At 48.6% G+C, this 22,622-nt stretch overlaps 1 protein-coding gene and 1 non-coding gene across 3 annotated transcripts in view; both read right to left on the reverse strand.

Annotated features, from left to right (window-relative positions):
* The window catches only part of FLI1 (Fli-1 proto-oncogene, ETS transcription factor), a 115,087-nt gene that overhangs the window by 19,313 nt on the left and 73,152 nt on the right, over window positions 1–22,622 (reverse strand). For both annotated transcript variants that reach the window (XM_053594550.1, XM_053594551.1), the window contains 2 exons: window positions 20,662–20,865; window positions 12,313–12,378 (listed from right to left, as the gene is read on the reverse strand). In XM_053594550.1, coding sequence (XP_053450525.1) covers window positions 12,313–12,378; window positions 20,662–20,865 — 270 coding nt within the window. The remainder of the gene's footprint in view (window positions 1–12,312; window positions 12,379–20,661; window positions 20,866–22,622) is intronic.
* Window positions 1,609–1,737, reverse strand: LOC128589462 (small nucleolar RNA SNORA63). Its single transcript, XR_008381032.1, has one exon. It is a non-coding gene; the product is annotated as a small nucleolar RNA SNORA63 (small nucleolar RNA).

Genomic DNA, 22,622 nt, shown 5'->3' on the forward strand with positions numbered 1-22,622 from the left:
GTCAATGGTATTTACTGAATATTAACAGGGCTGGAAAAAAGGAGATAGGGAAAAACTCACAATTAAAGACTGCAAGATAATCTATAATTAGGTCCATAAATAGTTCCTGAACGTGGTGGGGTTTAGAGAAGAGACTGTAGCCTTTAGGAGTAAGGAAAAAATTTCTCTAGGCAGGTAGGACTTGACTTTGAAAGATATAGCAATTATCCCACTTAATATTCTTATTTTCTCATTAGATTATGCCAGACACAAGAATTTTAACTTTATCAAAGAGGCATGTTAAACTTCTGGACCTTCCCACGTGGGGGCTTACCGGTCCCTGAGACCAGAGAGGAAAAGCCCACTCATAATTCTCAGCTTTTCTTCCTCAAAGACTTTTTCTTTCGGCACAAGGATATTTCATGAGAAATAAGCTCTTCATTATCTTACATAAGGGCTTCTCTGAAGAAAGAAAGTTGTTACACTTATAAAAAGAGCATAGGAAACGTTTTTTTTTTATATTAAAATAACAAAGAATGCTACCCACACTTTGGCTTTTCAGTGGAAGAAGCCCCAAGTACTACACCTCCCTCTGGCACAGAAAAGCTTCTCTGTCTAGATAGATAGATATGCAGAAAGAATTTGGCTTACGAGCATGGGGCTAAACAAGCTTCTTTCAAATGGTTTCCAACCATTGCCCTTCAAACAACCTCCCTGTAATAGAATTTCTACACCAGTGTATTTGGTGAGACAAATGTATTTGGAATATTCTGTGTTGAAGTGGCCACCAGTGGGTCATTTGGAGCCCCAGGGGTCTTCCCTTATCTTTCCAGAATATTTTGGGAACCACCTTCTCAGAACAGCCAACAGGGAGGGGTCTCTTCTACTTTCTATTACAATCCAAGACCACATGGCCATGGCCATGGAGCCCCATCAACCAAGGCCAATTCCTTTTTGAGTCTTAGCTGTGTTGTCTGTACTGAGATCAATGTCCCCAGTCAAAGTGAAACTTGGTAAGACAGCAGACCTAAGGTACTAACAGCCCAGAGGCTGGAGATAAATTAGAAATTCAAACGCCAAAGGCCCACCTAGTGTGAACTCCCACTGAGAGGTGGTGAGCTCCAGTGGCCCAGCAGCTTTGAGAAACAAAAAGGCCAAACACAGCCCAAGGGGGGCAGGAGGACCAAGGTGGGCACTTCTGAACAGCCAGGACAGCACAGGTGGCCTGGTGCCCTTTGGCACAGGGACAGGCAGAAGTGGCTCTGTGGTGGGGGAAGGGACGCTGACCCAGAACAGGAAGGCAATAAAGCATGAGCTTGTTCTAAAAACACAAGTGCTAGTTCCAACTTCCCCCCTGTTCCTTCCCCTATCAAGGGCACACTTGAATCTATGAGTGTGGGTAGATGGGGGCGTGGCTGCAACAGAACATTCTGGCAAATGTCTTTAGGGGAATTGGGATAGCTTTTCTCTCTCCTCCTTCAGAACCCTGGGGCAATGAAGCTTGCAGTGGTAGGGAACTGCTTACCTGTAAGCTTTTTAAGGAAACTTTACAATTTGATTTAATGATCTATTATTCACTCCCAGCTTGCATTTTTTAAATTAAAATTTTTTTTGTTTCTTTTTATCAGCATATTTGAGTCCAAGCATCCCTGGCTGCTACAGGGGTAGAGCAGACAGGTAAAGTTAAGAAACACTTTATTTTGAACAAGGGAATTAATAACACAGCACTTTATACTATATTATATATTAATTTTTTTTTTTTTTTTTTTTTTGAGACAGAGTCTCACTATGTCCTCCTGGGTAGAGTGCTGTGGAGTCACAGCTCATAGCAACCTCAAACTCTTGGGTTTAAGTGATTCTCTTGCCTCAGCCGCTCAAGTAGCTGGGACTATAGGCGCCTGCCATAATGCCTGGCTATTTTGTTGTTGTTGTAGTTGTTATTGTTGTATAGCAGGCTTGGGCCGGGTTTGAACCTGCCTGCCTCGGTGTATGTGGCCGGCGCCCTAACCACTGAGCTATGGGTGCCGAGCCTATATATTACATTTTAAAAAATCCTTATTGATAGCTAGGTGCAGTGGCTCACATCTGTAATCCTAACACTGGGAGGCTGAGGAGGGCGGATCCCTTGAGCTCAGGAGTTCAAGACCAGCTTGAGCAAAAGTGCTCTGTCTCTACTAAAAATAGAAAAGCTAGTGGGACATTGTGGTGGGTGCCTGTAGTCCCAACTACTTGGGAAGCTGAGGCAGGAGGAGCCCTTGAACATGGGAATTTGAAGTTGCAGTGAGCTATAAGGCCACGACACTCTACCCAGGGCAGCAGAGTGAGACTGTCTCAAAAATAAAAAAATAAAAAATCCTCGTTGACCGAGTGTTACTCAATAAATTTACTTTTCTAAGTCTCTTCTTCATTTCCGTCATCCTTAATGTAGCATTAAATACAGAAGGATATATAAATTAGAAAGCCTAATAATGAAAAATAATCTTTAAAAACACCTAATATGCTTCTTGAAATGCATGTAAGACTGAGTTCATGGAGTCAGTTATTTTCTTTTGGACCATAGCAGGAATCAATTAATCTAATCAGGTCACCTTAACAACTAGCTATCAGCCCCGGGAGGGAATGGTCCTTTTGATGGGGGTGGTGGCCGAGCAGAAGGTCCTTGTGGAGCCCTGGTCTCTGCCTGGGTGGGGAGGGGCTGCAGGAGCAGGGGCCATTCTGCTTCTTCTTAGCCTTATGATTCGGGACTAACCAATCTGTAAAATGGGAACAGTCGCAGGGCTAACCTAGCCAGGTTTTATGCCGTGCAAATGTGAGGTGAACAGAGCAGTTGCTGCCCCACAGGAGGTGCTTAATAAATACTAGCTCTTATTGTCATGGGGTGGGGGCGGGGAGGCACCGTGGGAGAAGTGGAAGAGGAGGGTTGAAATGAACAGAAGGTGTATTTTCTCTGCAAAGTCACCTCTCCTTGGGGTGTGACCCCCCCACCTGTCAGCAGGGACACAGGCCTGAAGGGCCCTGAAGGGGAGCTCAAACTGACAAAAGCAGCCTGTGGTGGTCTAAGGGTGGGTGCTGTGACTCTGTGCCGGACACATGCTCTCTGAGAGCTCCTCCCTCCTCACCTGGGGAAGGGACTGATCACAGCTTCAGAGGTGTCACCCTGGAGTCCCACGGGTGGACATTTGGGGCAGGATGAAGAGGGGAGGCAGCCGGGCCAGCAGCTGCAGAGAACACCAGCCTCAGGGCCAGAGCATCAGAGGGGCCAGCTCGACACCACTTCCCGGGGAGCCGTTTGAGGCACTTTTCCTATTATTTTCATCTAGCCACCCAATGGTCCCTATCTCCACGGTGCTTCCCGTCTTACAAGATGAAAGACTGTTGTGCCAGAGTCTACTGAGTGCTCACATGGCAAATGGAGGGCACCAGCTGAGCCCCACAGGGAAGGGGAGGATCAGACTGCACAGAGGCAATGCCGTCTGATCTGACCTGGTCCTTAAAGGCTGGGCATGGGCAGGGAGGTGGGGACATGGGGAGAAGGATATGTATTCCAGGCGGGAGAGGATGGGAGACATTCCACCTCATGCTTGAAAATAGACAAAGCAGGAATCAACTCCTATTTGAAGGAAGGATCTTTTGATCAGAACCCGAACAGTCAAAGCTATCTCACCTCTGACCTCCAAGGTTGTCTAGATAGTTTGCAACGTGCCTCTAGCAGCCCTGCAAAGCCAAATCCTGATACTCCTGAAATAGAAACACACTGGAAGGGCAGTAGTGACCTGACTGTCCCTCAGAGTCAACCAGCTCTGAGCAATTGGAAGAGACCCCAGGGTGGTCCTGTTCCCAGGGAAAGCAGCGTCCCCTCTGAACACTAGGTGGTCCCTATTTTTTTCTTTGAGACAGAGTCTCTCTCTGTTGCCCTGGGTAGCATGCTGTGGTGTCACCACTCACAGCAACCTCAAACTCCTGGGTTCAAGCGATTCTCTTGCCTTAGTCTCCGGAGGAGCTGGGCCTACCAGTGTCCACCACACCACCTGGCTAGTTTGTGATTTTTACTAGAGACAGGGTCTGGCTCTTGCTCAGGCTGCTCTTGAACTCCTGAGCTCAGGTAATCCACCGTCTTGGCCTCCCAGAGTGCTGGGACTACAAGCATGAGCCCCCAAGCCCAGCCCAGGTGGTCAGTCCTAGTGCCTGTATCCCACACAACCTCTGGGGGGCTCACATGACCTGCACATCCTCTGCCTCCCTTCCACAGTCAGAGTACAGTGATGCCTTTCTTTAAATTAATCATTCAGTCCACACAGAGGCTGAGAATGATCAATGGAAGATATTTTTGTGTATGTTTCAAGGGAATCCTCAAAGAGTAACATGTATACACGTAGTGCCACAACAAAGCTCTTCCCAGATTGCCTGGGCCGCCTCTAACAAGTTAGTGCACAATACTTAAAAGTCTTTTGCCTCATTATCCTGGAACAAATTTACACTTGTCTTAGGAAACAGGCTGTTTCTAATAATTTAGAGAAAGTGTGTCCTTGTCACTGTGCAACCCGCGTGTGTGCAATGGCAGTGTACAAAGCACACCCACGGAAAGAAATAACAGTCCTTTACTTGGAGAAAGGAAGCATAATGGTTACTTAGAAAGTGTCCCAGACAAGCTGTCAAATTGAATTCAGAGAGCTGGAGTCTGACTCCGGGACAGGTCTGGCTGGCTAAATTCTCTTGGGATTGGGGTTTCCTGCTGCTACAGCTTAGAGACAAGGATTCTTTGTTTCCAGTTCTCTCTCTCTTTTTCCCTCTCTCTCTCCCCTCTCCTCCTCTCTAGCTCAATTTTGCTCTTACTCTCTTTGTGTGTGTGTGTGTCTCTCTCTCTCTCTGTGTCTCTCTCTCTTCTGGTGAAAAAAAACACACAACTCTCCAAAGAGGGTCAGATAAAAAGCAGACAAAACATTAACTCTGGAATTTCAAAGGAAAACAATTTAAAAAAATAAAATGGAGGGAGCAAGCTACTGTCTATCCTATAATCATAAATCCTGCCTTTGGACCGCAGACGCAGCACACTCACGACCCGCCAACCTCCCTGCTTTGGCTAAAAATGGATTAGGGGTGTTTCATCACAAAGGAAAAACACAAAACGACAGGGCTCTTCGCAGGCTGTCCTGTGAGGCCCCGTCCCCTCCAATGTAAGCGCCTGCTACTGACTTAGACGGAGCCTGTGAGCTATACAACCTGCTGCCTAAGAGATAACATTTACTCCCTAAAAATGACAGGAGGTCACCTCACAGCATTGCAGGCCTCTTCCTTTGGGGACACGTGTTCCTGACCAACCTCCTCCATGCACTGAGCTACACAGGCCACAGCAACACACACACAAGAGGCTGCCAAATACACACTTTCTCCTAGGACCAGACACCCTGTGACACTCCCATACAGTGACAGAACAGGAAACAGACATTCTGTGCTCATCTACACGTCCACCCATCACAACAAAGCTTCCTATCTTTTAAGTCAGGAAAGATTCAAAGATACATAGATGTAGAGGGAGAAGTGTAAGGAAACCTGGGAGCTTGTCACCCTGCACTGACAACTGTGACTTTCCGCCCTTGGTACCCCCCGATCATTCTGCAGCAAATCCCGGCTCCCTCCTGGCTCCTTTGCTGAGCTTCCCGTCTTCCAGTTTCTTTTTTTTAATTCTTTTTTTTTTTTATTATTATTAGATCATAGCTGTGTACATTAATGCGATCATGGGGCACCATACACTGGTTATATAGACCGTTTGACACATTTTCATCACACTGGTTAACATAACCTTCCTGGCATTTTCTTAGTTATTGTGTTAAGACGTTTACATTCTACATTTACTAAGTTTCACATCGTCTTCCAGTTTCAAGGGAGCCACCTTGCCAGAGCTACCCAAGGCTCTGTTCCTCACACCCGAGTCACACACCCCACACCCATGTCACATGGGGACCTTGGCTGTTCCCACAGAGACTCACCAGGGCTCTTTACTCCCAAAACCCAACCTGAAAACTCACAGTGTTGCCCGGACCACAGCCCCCACGTGCCCCAGCAAACACGCTGGTTTCCTTGGTGCCCACCTCCTTCCCTTCCCTGATTGTTCTCAGCTCTGCCGGGTTATGTCTTTCTAGAGGGCTCTAAATTTCACTCTGATCCCTAAAATTAAACAGGGCAGGACACGCTGCGCATGGGAGTGCAGGGGAGAGTGGAAAGATGGGTGACATAGTCCCTAGGCGCCAAGACAGTGTTTATTTGCCTGTTTGCATCTCTCAGTTTAACTAGAACCCCCTGAGGGCAGGGGCTGGGTCCTATTCATATTTCCGGGGCTTGGCTGGGGTTCTGTACAGAGCAGGTTGTCACTGAGTGGGGTGGAGGAAGGCAGGAATCACAGAATTCAGGCCTATTCCGGACTGAGTTGCCTACTGTGTATCCCAACATACATTCATACATTTGGCCTCACACCCCAGCTAGGCCCACAGATCTCTTTTCTTCTATGAAAGGTTTGGAGTAGACATTGGGCTTTAGCATTTAATGATACCCCCCCCCTTTGTTACCCTTAGAGAACTTCTTGTAGATGGCATGCGTTTTTATATTTTGATTATACAACATTGCATATTATTCCTCACTAATTTTAAAGCATGTATGTCCCTAGTTAAGTTTTTAAGCAACGTGGCTATCTGGTCTACCTGTGAAGGGTGTAGTACCCTTCACAACCCTGGGCATTGTGGGGGCATCTGGCAAACCCAGATTGTAATTATTTTACAGCACTAATGTTACTGTCTACTATGATTTTACTATATGAGTCAGAATAATAATTTACCATTATTAATAACTTTTATTGGCCACTTATTGGTGTGTCAGACACCGTCCTGACTTCTGAGCATTATATCGTGAAACTTAGGCAGGAAAAGGGGAAAGCCTTGTCCAGGGCACTGTCTGCTCGAGTGCGGAGCCTGAGCCCTTAGTCAACACATACCATGAAGGAGTTGGAGATCAAGGCCCACCTCCAGCTACTTGAGACTATTAGTTAAAGAACGTTTATTCGTTTAAGGTGTTGTCAGATGCCTGAATCAAGTATGCTGAGATAAAGATGTGAGAAGCAGCCTGGAGGGAGGAGAGGGCACACCAAAGACCCCGGTTTGAGTCCCTCTGTGCCCCAAGACCAGCGGACTTGTAATGAAGCTGTGCTCCTGTTCTCAGTGCCTCGTTTCCATTATCTGCGGAATGGAGACAATAGTCCCAGCCTGGTCATCTCACGGCAATGGCACGGGCCACAAATGAGACCCCGGTTGTGAAAACGCTTGGCAAGCAATAAAAACTGCAAAAAAGGGGTTGTTACTGTGTGCAAGCCTCCCCATCCAGAGATCTGCTTAAGAGAAGCAGGGCTTTTCAAGCTAAAGGACTCAGAGAGGTAGCTCCTCCTCTCTCCTCTCCATAATTGGCATGTAAGCAGACAGACTTTTTAGCCATCAGCCAGGCGTTTGCAGGCAGGCAATCCGCCCGCAGCCAGGCGGGCCTCAGCTTCCGCACTCTGCGGCAGGTCCCGAGGCTCCTGGCCTGGGACAGAAGCTCCGGGCTCCATGGGCTCTGGCCGGCTGATGAGTTCCAGGAGTTAATAAACAAGGAACTCAATATCCTCCATCTTTTGCAGGAGGAACTAAGGAAATGAGGGCTTAGGCATGCCCAGCAGCTCTGACCGGCAAGCTGCAGGTTCTGCAGCCCTGCTGGTGGCTGAGCAGTGGGAAGGCCCTGGGGCAGAGCTTGCCAGAAATTCTGAGGGAAGTTCTGAGCTGCCCCAGGGTGGACACGTTTGCCTCTGCAGGACTGGAGGATCTCAAGAGAAGGTTCAGGGAGTCAGCAGCCCTCGCTCCAGCATTCTTAAGTACTTAGGAAAGCCACTTCTAGAATCCCCGTGTCCCCCCTGTAAAATCAAGTCGCCAACACCATATCTACTTTTTAAGGGAAGGAATTTCTGAGATGGGAAGCTCTCTACTAAATTTGTCAAAATCATAATATCCATATAATCAAATCATCAATGACAATAATTCAAAAAATACATAATGATTATGCGGTGGCTTCTCGTATCTGTGCCCCTATCAGTATAGCAATAAATAGGTCTTCCTTTTCTAGGATGGAGCTGGGTCAAGATAAATGGCCATAGTATCAGGTGGGTCTCATTTCTATAATGCAGGGTTTTTTTTCTCAAAGTTTCCCCTAGCTTGGCTTATAGGAGGAAACTCCAGTGCCCAGGAGTTACCCATGAACCTTCTGAATTAGTGGGTCATTCTTGGGGCTTGAACATCCTCAGCATCTTTCATTTTAAATTTTTTTACTTAAAAATTATAGCAAAATATCTATAATATAAAATTTACCGGGCCAGGCGTGGTGGTACATGCCTTTAAGTAATCCTAGCACTCTGCAAGGATGAGGCAGGAGGATCGCTTGAGCTCAGGAGTTCATGAACAGCCTGAGTAAGAGCAAGACCTGGTCTCAAGTAAAAATAGAAATAAAAAATTAGATTTTTTTTTTTTTTGATGTGGCAGGCACCTGTCATCTCAGCTACTCAGGAGGCTGAGGCAGGAGGATCACTTGAGCCCAGGAATCTGAGGTTGCTGTGAGCGAGGCTGACACCCTAGCACTCTAGTCTGGGCAACAGAATGAGACTCTGCCTTGAAATAAATAAATAAAACTTATCGTGTGGAGTTCAGTGATGTTAAGTACATTCAATGTACAACCATCACCATCACTATCATTTATCTGCAGAATTTTCTCATCTTCCCAAACTAAAGCTCTTAGATCTGTTAAATAATAACTCCCTGTCTCCAATCCCTACCACCCCTGGTAACCACCATTCTACTTCCGGTCTCTATGAATTAGACTGCTTCAGTTATCTTCTAAGAGTGTTGTCCTATGGCATTTGTCATAGGGCACAGTATTTTTAAAAGCTGTCCAGGTGGTCCTCAGCAGGTTAGAACTAGTGGGTAGGGCCAAGCAGAGATTGAGGTGAGTTCCTCTTTGGAAAAGTTTTTAGCTGAAAGTGGGAAAACTACACGGGAAGAGAAAAATAATGTAAAAATTTCAAGTGTCCACCCAAATCACCTTCAGGCTACCGCACCCCTTTTGTGAGGTGGCAGCTGGAAGGGAAAGGCTGTGTTTGTAGGGAAGCCCATCTGAAGCAAGGGAGTTCATCCTCTAAGCTGAGTCTGAGGCCTTGCTCTGCCATTGAACAGTGTGTACCCTTCAGGGAGTCCCTACTGCCCAGCCTCACATTCTTTGTCTGCAAAGCGGAGGTAATAATATCTACTGTACAGGGACACTGCAAGGCTCGAAAGCAGCGCATGGGAAGGTGTCTGACTCCAGACTCTTCACAGATGACGGTCAAGACTGTTGTGGGAAAGGGACAACAGCTTCTGTCGTTTTCCAAGTTCGTCGGCCTTGACAACTAAAGGTAGAGATAGCACAGCCGACTGCTCTAGCTGGGTCTAATCCGTGTCCACAGGATATTTACTTTAAAGGGGTTTAAAGATTGTTATAAATGAATTTTTAAAATATAATCTTACTCCCTGGACACAAATAACCTTTAGAGATTGCAGCCATTTTCAAGAAATGAGATGGAAAGACAATGATGCCATTTTAAAGTAAAAGGGCATTCTAATCTGATAAGTGCTTTGAAGGTACACAGACTAACTCCTCTCCTTTGTGCTTCATGCTAGCACCTGCCCCTTGTGGCGTGCACACGTGTGCACACACATAGGCACATACACAGAGCTCTGGTACTCTTGATGAACTCTGGGGTTGTTTGGGGCTGTGTGTGTCTTATTCAAAGATGGAGTCAAGGTCGCAGGATGGCCCCTAAGAGCTAATAGAGCACAGCTGGAGAGAGGCTGGGAGGGGCCGAGGGAGAGCCCGCCAGCTTTGTCTTGCTAATGTACTTGGTTTTGTGGCGCTGTGGGTTGTTCAGACAGATTGAAACCACCTCACGTGGGGGATGCACAGAAGAGCAAAACGGCTCAAGTGGAGAGCTTTCCTGGGGACAAAAGATGCACCTGCAAAGCGCAGATTTAATCGTCTCTAGAGGCCAGGCTGATGTAGGAGATAAATGCCCAGCAGCACCTGAATGGGCCTGCATTTGCCTGGATACTACAATTAATTCATTTCAGAAGAGGTGTTGCTACCCAGCCAAAGCAAGCTGCGCCTCCAATATGCCTGAACGAGCCAGCAGCATTACAGCCACACTCCCCAGAAACAAAAGGACCAAAGGCAGGGAACACAGTGGCAGGTAGAGGAGAAGGCTGGGCTCTAAGAACTGCGGGAGGGGGCAGGTGTGTAGTGCCACATTTCAAGCCAGTTTCTAAACGAAAACCTACATTTTAAGCCCAGTATCAGGAAATCTTTCATTGGCTCAGCTGCACAGCCTCACTAACTAATTCTGATGTTGTAGCAGGATTCAGACTGGAGTTGGGGGAACTTGTCAAGATCCTTCGTATAGCACACTGGGGGTTCCTGCCTCCCTTCCTTCCTTTTTTCCTTCCATCCTTTCCTTTCTTCCTTTCTCCCTCTCTCCTTCCAGCAGTTCCTTCCCTTTCTCTCTCTTTTCCTTCCTCCAAAGAAATGGATCCCTGTCTGCAAGTGGAAGGAAGCCTCACATGTGGCTCCAGGGTCATCTCCTTAGAGGTCAAGGGCTCCTGGCTCAGGGTTTGACTCTTACTGATTTAGTCTGTCCCCTTCATTGGCAGAAAACTGAGGTTCAGGACATGAAGGGATATTCCCAAAGTACATCCAAGGTGCCTTAACCTTCGATCTAACCTGTCTGTCCCTTACATATATTTTCTTTCTTATAGACATTTGCAACATGACGCTAAAATAGGCCATCAAGTAAAATGTGGCTTAGAACATATTGTGAATCAACAGAAACTTTGTTTTTATGGTGAAATTCAACAAATCAATTTGGAAAGGAGAAACAGCAGTGGAAACAGCTGGCTCAGGATGGGATAGGAGAGAAAGAAGCAAATAAAAAACAGAGAAGTTTAAAAGCAGATTCATTACGTTGTATATTGCTCCCACTAAATGTTCTAGTCATCAAATCGCAAATTAACAGAAAACACAAGTCTTATGTGATCAAAGGTGTAACCTTTGGCAAGACACTCAGCTGGTGTTTTGGAGTCTTTGTTTCTGCCATATCCAAGGAGGATTTTGAACCAAATGGTCTTTTCCCTTAGGAAAGCTTCACGTGTCTCTGAAGTGCAATGCTGGGCTTCACTACATGCAACTATGCTGAAAACATCTGTCTGCTCCTACTTACAAGTTCCCTTTTCCATAGAATTTTTCTTTTGCCATGGGAAAACTTTTTCGCTTCCTCTCTTCTGCTTCCTAATAATTATTTGTTCACATTTTTTTCTCCCATAAACCAAGTACCATGAAGTATTCACTTGTTTAAATGCCTGAAATCTAACACGGTGTCTGGATCAATCCTCACAATGTTGTTTCATAAATAAAGATGCTGAAAAATGCTATTGTGATGTTTGCTAAATTCATTGGCCAAAACCATTTGCTGAGATGGTTTTCTTTCTCTCTCAAACAAACCAGACCAGACAAGACTGAATCCTCCAACTACTACTTTGGAGGATTGCAATGGCAATCAATTGCCATTGCTAAAATTTGTAAAGAAAATACCTTCAAAGGTGGACATGCCTGAATCCTCAGAATCTTCATTTTATTACCTTGAGCAGAGAAAAACCCCAATTTTCAGCTTTGAAATTGAGCAGTATCCATTTTTTTTTTTTTTTTTTTTTTTTGTAGAGACAGAGTCTCACTTTATGGCCCTCGGTAGAGTGCCGTGGCTTCACACAGCTCACAGCAACCTCCAACTCCTGGGCTTAAGCGATTCTCCTGCCTCAGCCTCCCGAGCAGCTGGGACTACAGGCGCCCGCCACAATGCCCGGCTATTTCTTGGCTGCAGTTTGGCCGGGCCGGGTTTGAACCCGCCACCCTCGGTATATGGTGCCAGCGCCTGACCGACTGAGCCACAGGCGCCGCCCAGAGCAGTATCCATTTCATTCTAAGAGCAAAAAGTTTTCTTTCATGCCATATAAATTTCAAGTGACAGCTTTATGATACTATCACAAGAAAATTTAAAGCTTCTTTTGTTGTATTTTTGGCAACTAGTCGCCCAAATGGGAAACACTTTGCCTTCTCGTCCTGGACGGTAGAAATAACTGAGTGGAACAAGGAAGCTGGTGGAAGACCTGACAGTCTTCACAGTGGGGTGTGTTCACCCCACATCTGGTACTACAGAAACTCTGGGGCGCTGGACAGTGGACTCACCTTCTTTGACACTCAGTCGTGAGGACTGGTCCGTGTGGGAGGTTGTATTATAGGCCAACAGTGAACCTGAGGAGCAAAGCAAAAAAACCATCTCATCACCCAAATCTTCTCCTGAGATCAACAGTAGGAGGTGGCAGGGAAAGGAGGGGAGGAGGGAAGAGGGACAGCGGGCTTCTGGAGAGAAAGAAAAAGCTAATGAAAGCCATTTCCCTGGAGCCAGTCTCCTGCGGGACTGTTAGGGTGACCCTGAGCTCCAGAAGAAAGTTAGAACCCACTGGGGCGAACAGGTCCTACCCCGCCCCACCGGGCCTCGCCCGGCCCCTGCCTCGCCTCGCCCCGCCCCCTCCGTGCCTCGCCCCGCCCCACCACACCTCGCCCCGCCCCCTCCGCGCCTCGCCCCGCCCCACCACCGCCATATTTATAGGCCTTAAGTGCTGGGCGCGCCCGGCTTTGGGGCTGGATAGGTGGGGACCCAGGAGTAAGGATCAGAGAATGCCAGTCTATCTGTCCTATTCTGCTGCTAAGTCACAATGCGATCTGACTTGTCTCCACTTTGATTTCTTCCTGAACTAGAGCAGGGGTTGGCCAACTTTTTCTATGAGGCCAGGTAGTAAATATTGTAGGCTTTATAGACTAACTGCTATCTCTGTTGCACGTTCTTCTTAGCTCTTGTTTAGTTTTGTTCATGCACCAGATTTCGCCTGCAGCTTGCCAAGCCCTGGAGGAGAAGCCGGTAGCATTCCTTCCTGCTCTGATAGCGTGTGGTATTATTTGGGGTGAGGTGGGGGTGCTGGGGAGCATGTGGGGGGCAGTGCTCCAAATAGGAACTTTAGCCTCCCCTTGCCTGTGTCCGAGAGAACACAACTAAATCTCAGGAGTAATGCACTGAATGCTCTATAGTCCCAAGAGTCTCTTAAAATTCAACTTCCACGCAAATCTGTCCTGTACCATCTTTTGTCTAGGCATCGTGAAGAGATTTTTGCTGTATGTAAAACAAATTCTCCCTTCTTTCCTAAAACTAGCTTTGTTTCTTTGTTTAAAGTAAATTCAAGAATTTTATTCTGGCCAGGTGCAATGGCTTACACCTATAATCCTAGCACTCTGGGAGGCGAAGGCCGGTGGATTGCTTGAGCTCAGGATTTTGAGACCAGCCTGAGCAAGAGTGAGAAACCGGTCTCTACGAAAAATAGAAAAATTAGCTGGATGTGGTGGTGGGTGCCTGTAGTCCCAGCTACTCTGGAGGCTGAGGCAGAAGAATCGCCTGAACCCAGGAAGGCTGAGGCAGGAGAATCACTTGAACCCAGGAGTTTGAGGTTGCTGTGAGCTAGGATGATACCACAGCACTCTAGTCCAGGCAACAGAGTGAAACTCTGTCTCAAAAAAAAAAAAAAAAAAGTTTTATTCTGTAAAATTCAGACATTTTTGGGATTCTCCTTGTGAGTCTCCTGGGGAAATCTTAAATAGCCATCAAAGCCCACTAAGGCCCATCTTAAACAGGGCCAGGTTCTGCTTTCTCAAAGACACCGTGAGCTCAGCACACGTGTTTGAGACTAAGGAGATTTTTTTAATCAACCCATCCCTTGCTCCCTGTGGCCCAGTGGACTGACGTGGGTGCCAGGGCTGGGCATGAGCAGTCAGACACTCCTATTGTGAGTCCTCATCATGGAAGCCGTCCAGCTGTGGGCGTTTGGTTGTGTGCCTTGGAGAAAGTGTGTGTGCTACCAGGCCAGACGCTGGGGAGCAGAGTTTTATAAGAATCTTCCAGCTGCCCGCAACAGGAGTGCTACTTCTAGCTCTGAGACAGTACAGACAAAAACAAGGAGGGGGCTGAGGGTGGTGCTGAGACGGCTCGAAGCCAAAGTGTGGCTTTGTGGTTCCACTTTACAAATGAGGCAGTCATGTGAACGGAATGTCCTAGAACCAGCTGCATGCGGCTAGTCCATTTTCAAGAATATCAATGAGAAAGCAAGGCTGATGTTTTGTGGAATGACAGGCTGCTTACCTGACGGCATCCCATAAGATTATTACACCATGTTTTTATTGCCCCTCTTTGCATGCTTGGATATGTTTAGACATACAAACAGTGCCCAGCACGTTACAGCTACCTGTGTATCAGTACAGTAGCATGTGTGTGGCCTGCGTGTGTAGTCGGCTGTACCAACCAGGTTTGTGTGAGTGCACGCTAGGGTGTCACACAGTGACGATCTAGCCCCACCATTAGGTGACACTGTACGTTATTATGCAAATTCAAGTTTAAGATCAGACTGGCCTCTCAGCACTGTCTAGCTTTGTGACCTCCCTCTCTGAGCCATGGGTCCCTCACCTGCAAAATGGGTTGTTGTGAAGATTAAATAAAATAAGGTAAAGAGCTCAGAGCAGCTCCTGTCTTCTAAATGTTCAACAAATGCTAACTACCACCATGGCTGTTTATATTGCTTCTCTCGCAGACACCAAAGTTATACACAATAAACCCCTTTATATGAGAGTGCTGAGCATTCATCTTGTGCCCTGGAGTTAAAGTTATGAATGGGTTCTGCTGCAATAAGAAATAATCCTCCGTGACTGAAAGGAGGTTAAGAAATGGAATCAAGCATTCCAAGGGGATACAAAAACATCCCAGGAGTGAAATCAAGAATGCGGCCTCTCCATCCCGGCATTCTCTCCCTCAGGCTGCAACCTCACTGCTGGAGCAAATAAAGAAAAACGGTGGGCTCCCAGGCGCAAACCACCTGAGCCATCCAGCAGACTTAGCCGAGAGCACGGAGCTCTGATAAACCACATTTATTAAATTTCCCCCTTGGTGAAAGTTCTTCTCTGAGCACATGTGAATTCCACAGGAAACTCCCAGAAAGCCAGAGAAAGGGTCGTTTGACCTCTCCAGAGCTTGCATGAAATACGTATTTCATGGCACCCTAGGAAGAGGATTTTGCCCTAAAGACTGTTCTCGGTTCAGGTTTCACTCCTAGGAGGAAAGGCTGCCTTCCCTAAGCAAGGGCTGGCGAGGGGTGTCTGGCTTTGCCGAGGGACCCACATTCCCTTCCCTTCTGATTTTCAGTGAGCTCCCCAGGCTGCAGAGAGGGCCCTCAGCTCCTCCCTGGGGCCTGTCCTGCTTTGTCTTTCAACTACTTTTTCAGGTTGGAGGCTCTTTGTGGGCTGGTCCTACACTTGCTGCTGAGCTTCTCACAGCTTCTCGTCTTTCCTGCCCCAGCTCCATGCTTTTCAAATACACACTTGGGGCTGGACACTTTCTTTCTAGTCCTTCCCTTAATCCTGTTCGAACCCTGCAAAGTCAGTGTCATGTTATTCTATAGCCAGAGAGTGCAGGAGGCAGGAGCTGGTCCAGGCTATCCACAAAAGCTGCTTTCAGCCCAGCAGACACTGCAGCCTCCAGGCTAAACCAAATAGGCAAAACTGCCCTGTGGGGTTGGAAGGCAGGGGGGTGCTTCCCTTTGGGGAGGAAAGGGCGGTGGGATGGAAGGAGGGCAGAGGGGGCTTCTCTCCCACTCCTGGGCCTGATGGTGCTTACATGGGTGAGTGGAGTCACTGTGTGAGAATTCCTTGAATTGTGCATTTACGATTTTTGCACTTTGTATTCCATTGCAGCTAAAGCATTTGTTCCCTTGCTTATTTGTTCAGCACGCAGGTTGTACAGATGTATGTAAGTGCATGCATGTATGGATTCTGTTTGAGGCACTTTGTTCTCTGAAAACACGAAGTGGCTGCTGCTGAGAATTGGAATGGCCTTCCCAAAGTGAAAACATACGAGAAAATTCATTTTCCATTTCTGAGCCCATCTGTCGCTGGATACAGTATTTGGGATCTGAAAGGAGCTGGGAAGGAGCAGGGTGCAGGTGGGTAGTGCCCCACAATCCTGCTTTCTTTAGCACCACATTCCCTTCACCTAACCTGCTTTTCATCTGGGACACCTGGAGCCAGGGAGACAGGCGTCCAGTGCCAGGCTTTTGTCTTCTGCCTGGCTGTGACCATGGAATCCCCAGCGCCCCTCACAGCCAGCCTATTGAATCTGGGGCTCCCCTTTCTCTGGGCTGTGCTGGGCTGTGTCAATAGTCCTGGCTGAGTGGTTGAGCACAGGGAGTGGCAGGGAGGGAGTGCAGGGTTCTGTACTCTCTCAGCCACAAGCCTGGCTTACTACTGAGTCCAGGGAAATCTGGTCTTTTGTTCTGCTGGAGTCCTGTTCTCCTTTACCCGGCGAAGCCAGGCCTGGAAGGGATAATACTTCTCCAGTATAATTGCCTGGAGCCATCACCTTTGCCCGACCATCTGAGGTTGCAGGTGGAAAGACCACAAAATGTAAAATGTGTTTTCTATTAAGTTTAAATTAAAAATGGGACTCAGGATAGATACCTTTTTTGTGGTCTCCCTGTCACACAATCACATAATATATTTCATTCTCTTGAGTAGCCACTGTTTGAAAATGCGGTTTCTTCGTATTTTTCCCAGGTCAGACCCAGATGGACATGTTCCTCCTGCCTCTGACCACCCCCACCTGGACCTTTTGGGTGCCCAGACATCCCCAAACTCCCCCCAGCGGCCTGGAGCCTGAACTGCCATTGGGGACAGGAAGCCTTCACATTTTTTTTGAGGTCAGTTCCAATCTTGGCTTGTGAAGGGCCCCTGTCATTTCCCCCAGCTGCCTTCTGCAAGTGCAGCCCCTGCCTGGCATGGTGTGTATGGAAGAGATACTGGGGGGCTGCCGGTCAGGTCCTCAGAAGGACAGGGCTAGGGTGGTGATAGGTTTGGCTTAATCAGCCTCTTTGCAGGAGGCCGCAGAAGAGTTTTCAGAACACATTTATCTCTGGGTACAAATAAAAACAGAAAGTTCTGTGGGGACAGTGGCCTAACCCTCAATGTGGAACCCCCGGGGAGTGAGGCGAACTCTAAAGTCAGCAGGAGGGGTGAGGGTGAGCTGGCTTGTTGCTGTGTCCAGCACTAGAGGCCGGGGCCTGGGCTGCAGACTGGGACTTAAGAGTTCTGCGTCATAGATACCAGGTTCTCTGCACTGGCTGTATAAAACCTTTGAACCAGTTTCTGGCCTCAGTTGTTTGGGCTTTAAAATGGGAGTGTAAAGAGTTGCCCATAAGGGGGCTTCCTTTTAGGTGAGGTGAAGGACACTGGGGCAGAGATGAGCCTGAGGTCTGGTGCTCCCCAGGAGAAGGACCAAGTCCGTGGGCACCCTGGCCAGACCTCAGGGGTGGGTACTGGTACACAGCCACTCTGCCTGGTGCAAAGAACAAGTACCTCTAGGCCCACTGGGCTAAGTCCTAGCACGCAGGCCAGCACACGGGGTATACGGTGGCTCATAGCACTGCTTTTTCTTCTCCACCCTGAAAAATACTTAAAAGTCGGCATTCAAAATTTAAGAATATAGTTCTCCTCCTAGATAGCCAGAATGGTCAAGCTCCTTTTGTGAAAGGATAAATTTGATGACAGAGCTTCTTATCTGACAAGGTTCCCCTTTTCGGAGACTTTTTTTAAGGTCCAGAAAGACTTGCTCAGAGAAGTGCCACCAATTTGGAGTCTTCTGACTGAGGACGAGGTCAGGTCCCCGCTTCTGCTCTCTGGATTTCCCTCTGCCCTGTAGGACTCCCCCATCTGCGCTGAGGATCTCAACTCTTTTCCTTCCACCTCTTGCCAAAGTAGAAATGTCAGAGCCCCCCGCCCCCGACAAAAGGACCAGACGACAGAGTGCAAGGAATTACCACCCCTTCCCCTCACTTTCATGCAGTCACCCAAATGCATCCCAAGCGCTGGCCTCCCCTCCTGAGCACACCCCCCCTCCCCAGAGTCATTCTGGAAAAACAATGAGTTTGAAGGATTTAAAAGCATTTCAAGTATTGGTCAGCTCTGGGGATTTCCCAGAAGTCCGGAGAGCAAAGACAGTCACCAGCATGTGGCCTCCTGCAGGTGCACAGTGTCCACCAAGGCCAGGAGCCCCACTCCAGACACCAACTCATGAGATGCTTGACTGGGAAGTCTCCTCCCTGACGGCGGATCATTTTTGGTTCGGGTTCCTCAGAAGGATATTGTAGTACTATGTGTTTCTAAGCTTCATACAACTAGTCGTATTTATTTTTGCTTTTGCAGGCAGACATGGTTTTTCTGCCAATCACTTTTTAGTGAGCTTTTTCACGCCGCACTGTATCATAAAGACGGCTCATGCCCTTCAACCAGAATCATTTTCATGGCAGGACAATTCCTCTGGGGCTGCCTGATACTTCGGTGAGCCAAGCACCTTCCAGATTCTGGAAGTCTGTCCTATATCCTCAGGGCCCTGCCATGGACATGCTTGACTTGACCCCCTTCCCACTCTGGAATTTTGCTCCAGAATAAGCCCCTTTCTGGAAACCTCATCTGGGACGTCGTCTGTCTACAAATAGCCTTGAAAGGGAAGAAGCAATTCCTGTTCTTTCTTGCTGTGCTGTACCCCCTAAAATGCCAAACGTGTATCTCTGCTTCTACATGTCTGTTCTCTGCCTCACCCTCTCTGGAGCGGCCCCCAGCTGCCACCTCCCTGGGCCAGGTGAGCACTTCAGTACCTGTGGCTCAGGTTCTCTGGTGACAGGAAGTACTACCAGAGACTTGGGCTATTTATGGGTTCATCAGGGCCTAGGGTCCCACGGCATGAGTGCCTGTCCCCACGTGGGGTCAGCATGCACTTGAATAACAAGGGAGCCACAGGACTGGGCCCTCTCCCCATTCTGAGCTTGCCATCCGGCTGCTCTCCTCCCACACATAAAGAAAGGGGCCAGGGTCCCACAGCCTCCTATGCAGGAGATTCTGGGAGGAGTGGGAAGGCAGAATGGGTCTGTGCTCTGCTCTGCTGGCCCTTCCCTCCCACCTCTGCATGCCCGCCCTGCCCCCACCCCTGCCTACCCCACGGCAGGACTCTGGTCAAAGATCCTTAGGTTTTTTTCTTTCTGTAACACTTACAGGCTGAAAATACGGATCGTTAGAAAATGCTAATTATCCAAAACTGGGTGGAAACTGGTCCCCTTTTTTGAAACTGTCATTTCTGGGGCTGACCTCATGTCGCAGCCAGGACTCAGACGTGAGGTCATGGCTCTGTGCTGACATCCACTGCGTCACCCACCCTCGTCCACTGCTTCCCAGATGCTCTGAGGTGGCTGGGGAGCCCAGAGTCACTGGTGGAAACTTCCAAAGGCACTTTTCAAAAAATGTTTAACTTTTCCAGCCAGTGTACGTCTGTACTGTTGCTGAATGAGACAGTAATTTACGAAGATGGTGCGTCACAGGCCCACTGAACATGAAGAGCAAACAGGGACAACACAGTCCAAAAAACCAGCCCCAGAGGTGCTGTTCGGGGTTTTCGGTTTTGAAAGGGCCTCACCATCTGACACCTTCCCAAAGCTTAACACCTGCAAGTCGCCCAGCAGCTCTGCCCATCACAGCAAACATGGTGTCTCGAGGCTACCCTGTCTGTCCTTGTTCAGGGCTGGCTGCTAGAAAGCCCCTGTGAACCCACATCTGTCTTCCTGGGGCAGCAACTCTGTGGTTCTGGTGCTGTCTTTTCAGGCCACAGAACAGCCCCCCAATACTTGGGGATAGCATCCAAATACCACCTGTCCTGGATTTTTGGTAAGAGTTAAAGCTGAGATTGTCAGCGGGTCTCAAATTGTTCCATTCCTCTGCTCTGTGTGCCAGCAAGTAAGATTCCTATCAGGCTGATGGGTGCACGGCACTGGAAGACCTCCTACTGGATAAGCCCCTTGCACAATTGCCTGCTTTCTTCTTAGACTCTCCTTTCCGTTTTCCTGGCCATAGCAGGAGAGAGCTTCCAATAAACCTGAACGCACCTGTCATGTGCACTGCTCTCCCTGTTTAGTGAGGGAGTGTGCAGACTGCAGCTCTGCGGGGCAGCGTCAGGGGTGCCGGAGTACCCCCAGGATAAAGGGAAGCTAATACATAAATTTTTGAAACTTTTAAGTCCAAAAGCCATGAACCCAGAGTTTCTCATAAGAACTTTAAATCATTGCTTAAGAAAAACCCCAGCCAGGGCACCCATCTCTATCTAATTACAGGCAGAAGTTGTTTCTGGAAAGGGGCTCTCATGGGAAGACATAGTTAGCCTCTTAAAACCCCCTCTGGAATGGCTCCCCATTGCTCTCCATCCCTCGCTGTACTGCCCTTGACAGGTCAGGAGGGGGTCAGCAGAGGCCCAGGTGACCTCAGCACCATCACAGGCCCAGCTGGGCTGCTCTCGCCGCATCTCCCAACAGGAATGGGGGCATCAGCTCTCTTCCCCTGGGCTGGCTCAGGAGACCAGCAGGGCCAGCAGAGCTCCCCGCCCGGTGCCCGGGCTGCACTTACTCTCCCTGAGGTAACTGAGGTGTGACAGCAGCACTTCCGTGTTGTAGAGGGTGGTGGCGCGGAGGAAGTCCTCCTTGTTCATTTTACATAGTTCTTTGCCGTCCATGTTCTGGAAAAAGGATGTGTCAACCTCCATCAGGCCATACTCCTTTATGGCCCACTCCAGCCACTGGCGCACGTGCTCCTGCGTCCACAGCGTGGGGTCTGCAGGGAGAAGGGAGAAGGTGCTGTCAGCAAGGGCTGCGGGCACGGGCCCCTCAGCATCGCGGCAGCTTCCTGGGCAGTGTCCCGCTCTCCCCATCTCTGTCCCTCCCTCTCCATTCCTCTCTGTGGGAAAGCCACCTTCCTTCCAGATGGTTCCCCCAGAACGGCCCTCTGGCTCCCCGGTGCTGCAGGAAGGGTCTGGGCTGCCTCACCGTGCATCCCAACAGGGTGCGCTTTCAAGAGTTTGGAGGCAACTGAAACCTTGGCCTGAGCAATGGCAACATCAAAATGAACATAGAGGCTCAGCGCCTGTAGCTCAGCAGCTAGGGTGCCCTCCACATACACCAGAACTGGCGGGTTCGAATCCAGCCCGGGCCCGCCAAACAACAATGACAGTTACAACAACAACCACCAAAATAGCTGGGCATTGCTGCGGGAGCCTTTAATCTCAGAAACTCAGGAGGCTGAGGCAAGAGAATCACTTAAGCCCCCGAGCTGGAGGTTACTGTGAGCTGTGACGGCACAGCACTCTACCCAGAGCAACATAGTGAGACTCAGTCTCAAAAAAAAGAAAATAAAAAACTGAAAAGAGACACAAGTTCACAGAGCCAGAGACCAATATTTCTGGAAAGGGGAGCCATCTGTATTTTAAGCATACTAATGATTTTATGAAAGAACGCGATCTCTCAGAAAGCTACAGGAAAGCAGACACTAGGACCACTGGGAGGTGACCACCCAAGGGACTGTAACAAACTGGTCAGCAGATGGAGGGGTCGACATAAGGGTCTAGGCCTGCTGTGCTGAAACGAACATGGCGTGCATGTCTGGTCTACGCCAATCTGGTCAACTGAAGGAGGTGGTCAGCACAGGAGGTCCCACCACATGTGTCCAGGGACTTTTACTGTCATTCCAGCTGTGCAGCTGGAAGACCCAGTGCTGTTAGTCTGACCCAGTGGTGTTAGTCTCAATCTGAATTTTCTCCTTCAAGGAATAGCTGTGTTGAAATTTATACTGAATCACCCCCCAAAACCCCCAAAACTTTTTTTTAGATATTTAAATATCCAAAGCTGAGAAATTATGTTAGAGAGAGTAGAGCGTCCAGTCTCTGAGTGAATGTACATAACATAAAAACTGAGGCTGTCTCCACCTGAGGACCTCATGACTTCTTCTCAGCCAGTGCTGTGTGTCTGAGGGCAGGACCGCAGGTGCCGAGGCCCAGCAGGTCCGCTGCAGGGTGAACCTTGGATTTTAGCGCTCAGTACAGTCTGGAACCCATTTCTTCACTGGCGACTGGATGTTAATGGGCCCAATAAGCCCCTTAACCATGCTTGTGACGGAAGGATAACCACACAGCTTTCCTACCTGGGACATTCAGCTAGGAAACCACTCGGCTAGGCGATGGGTTTTGCTGTGCTAATTCAAGGACTCATGGGTGGAAGGGAACAGTGTGAGTTTAGAGGGTCAGGGAAGACTTCCTGGAGGAGGAGACACTTGGCTTTTCATTGTCAGTCTGCTGTCAACCTCCAGCTTCTAAAAGGCCTGTTTTATTCAGCGCCTCTATTTGGCAGGAAGATTTGTGCTACTCCTCAACCAACTCGCCCTCTCATTCTGCAGTGTCTGTGAAGGCTCTTGGCAATAACGGGCACCAGAACTGAATGATTAGGAGCAGACTGGGGCAGAGGCAAGGCCCTGCTGCCTGCCCACACCCTGCGGCTGGGCGGCCAGAGGCAAATCCCCTAGCGTTTGACTCTGATCTT

The sequence above is a fragment of the Nycticebus coucang genome, chromosome 6, assembly GCF_027406575.1.
Source record: "Nycticebus coucang isolate mNycCou1 chromosome 6, mNycCou1.pri, whole genome shotgun sequence".
In the NCBI taxonomy this organism is placed as follows: Eukaryota; Metazoa; Chordata; class Mammalia; order Primates; family Lorisidae; genus Nycticebus; species Nycticebus coucang.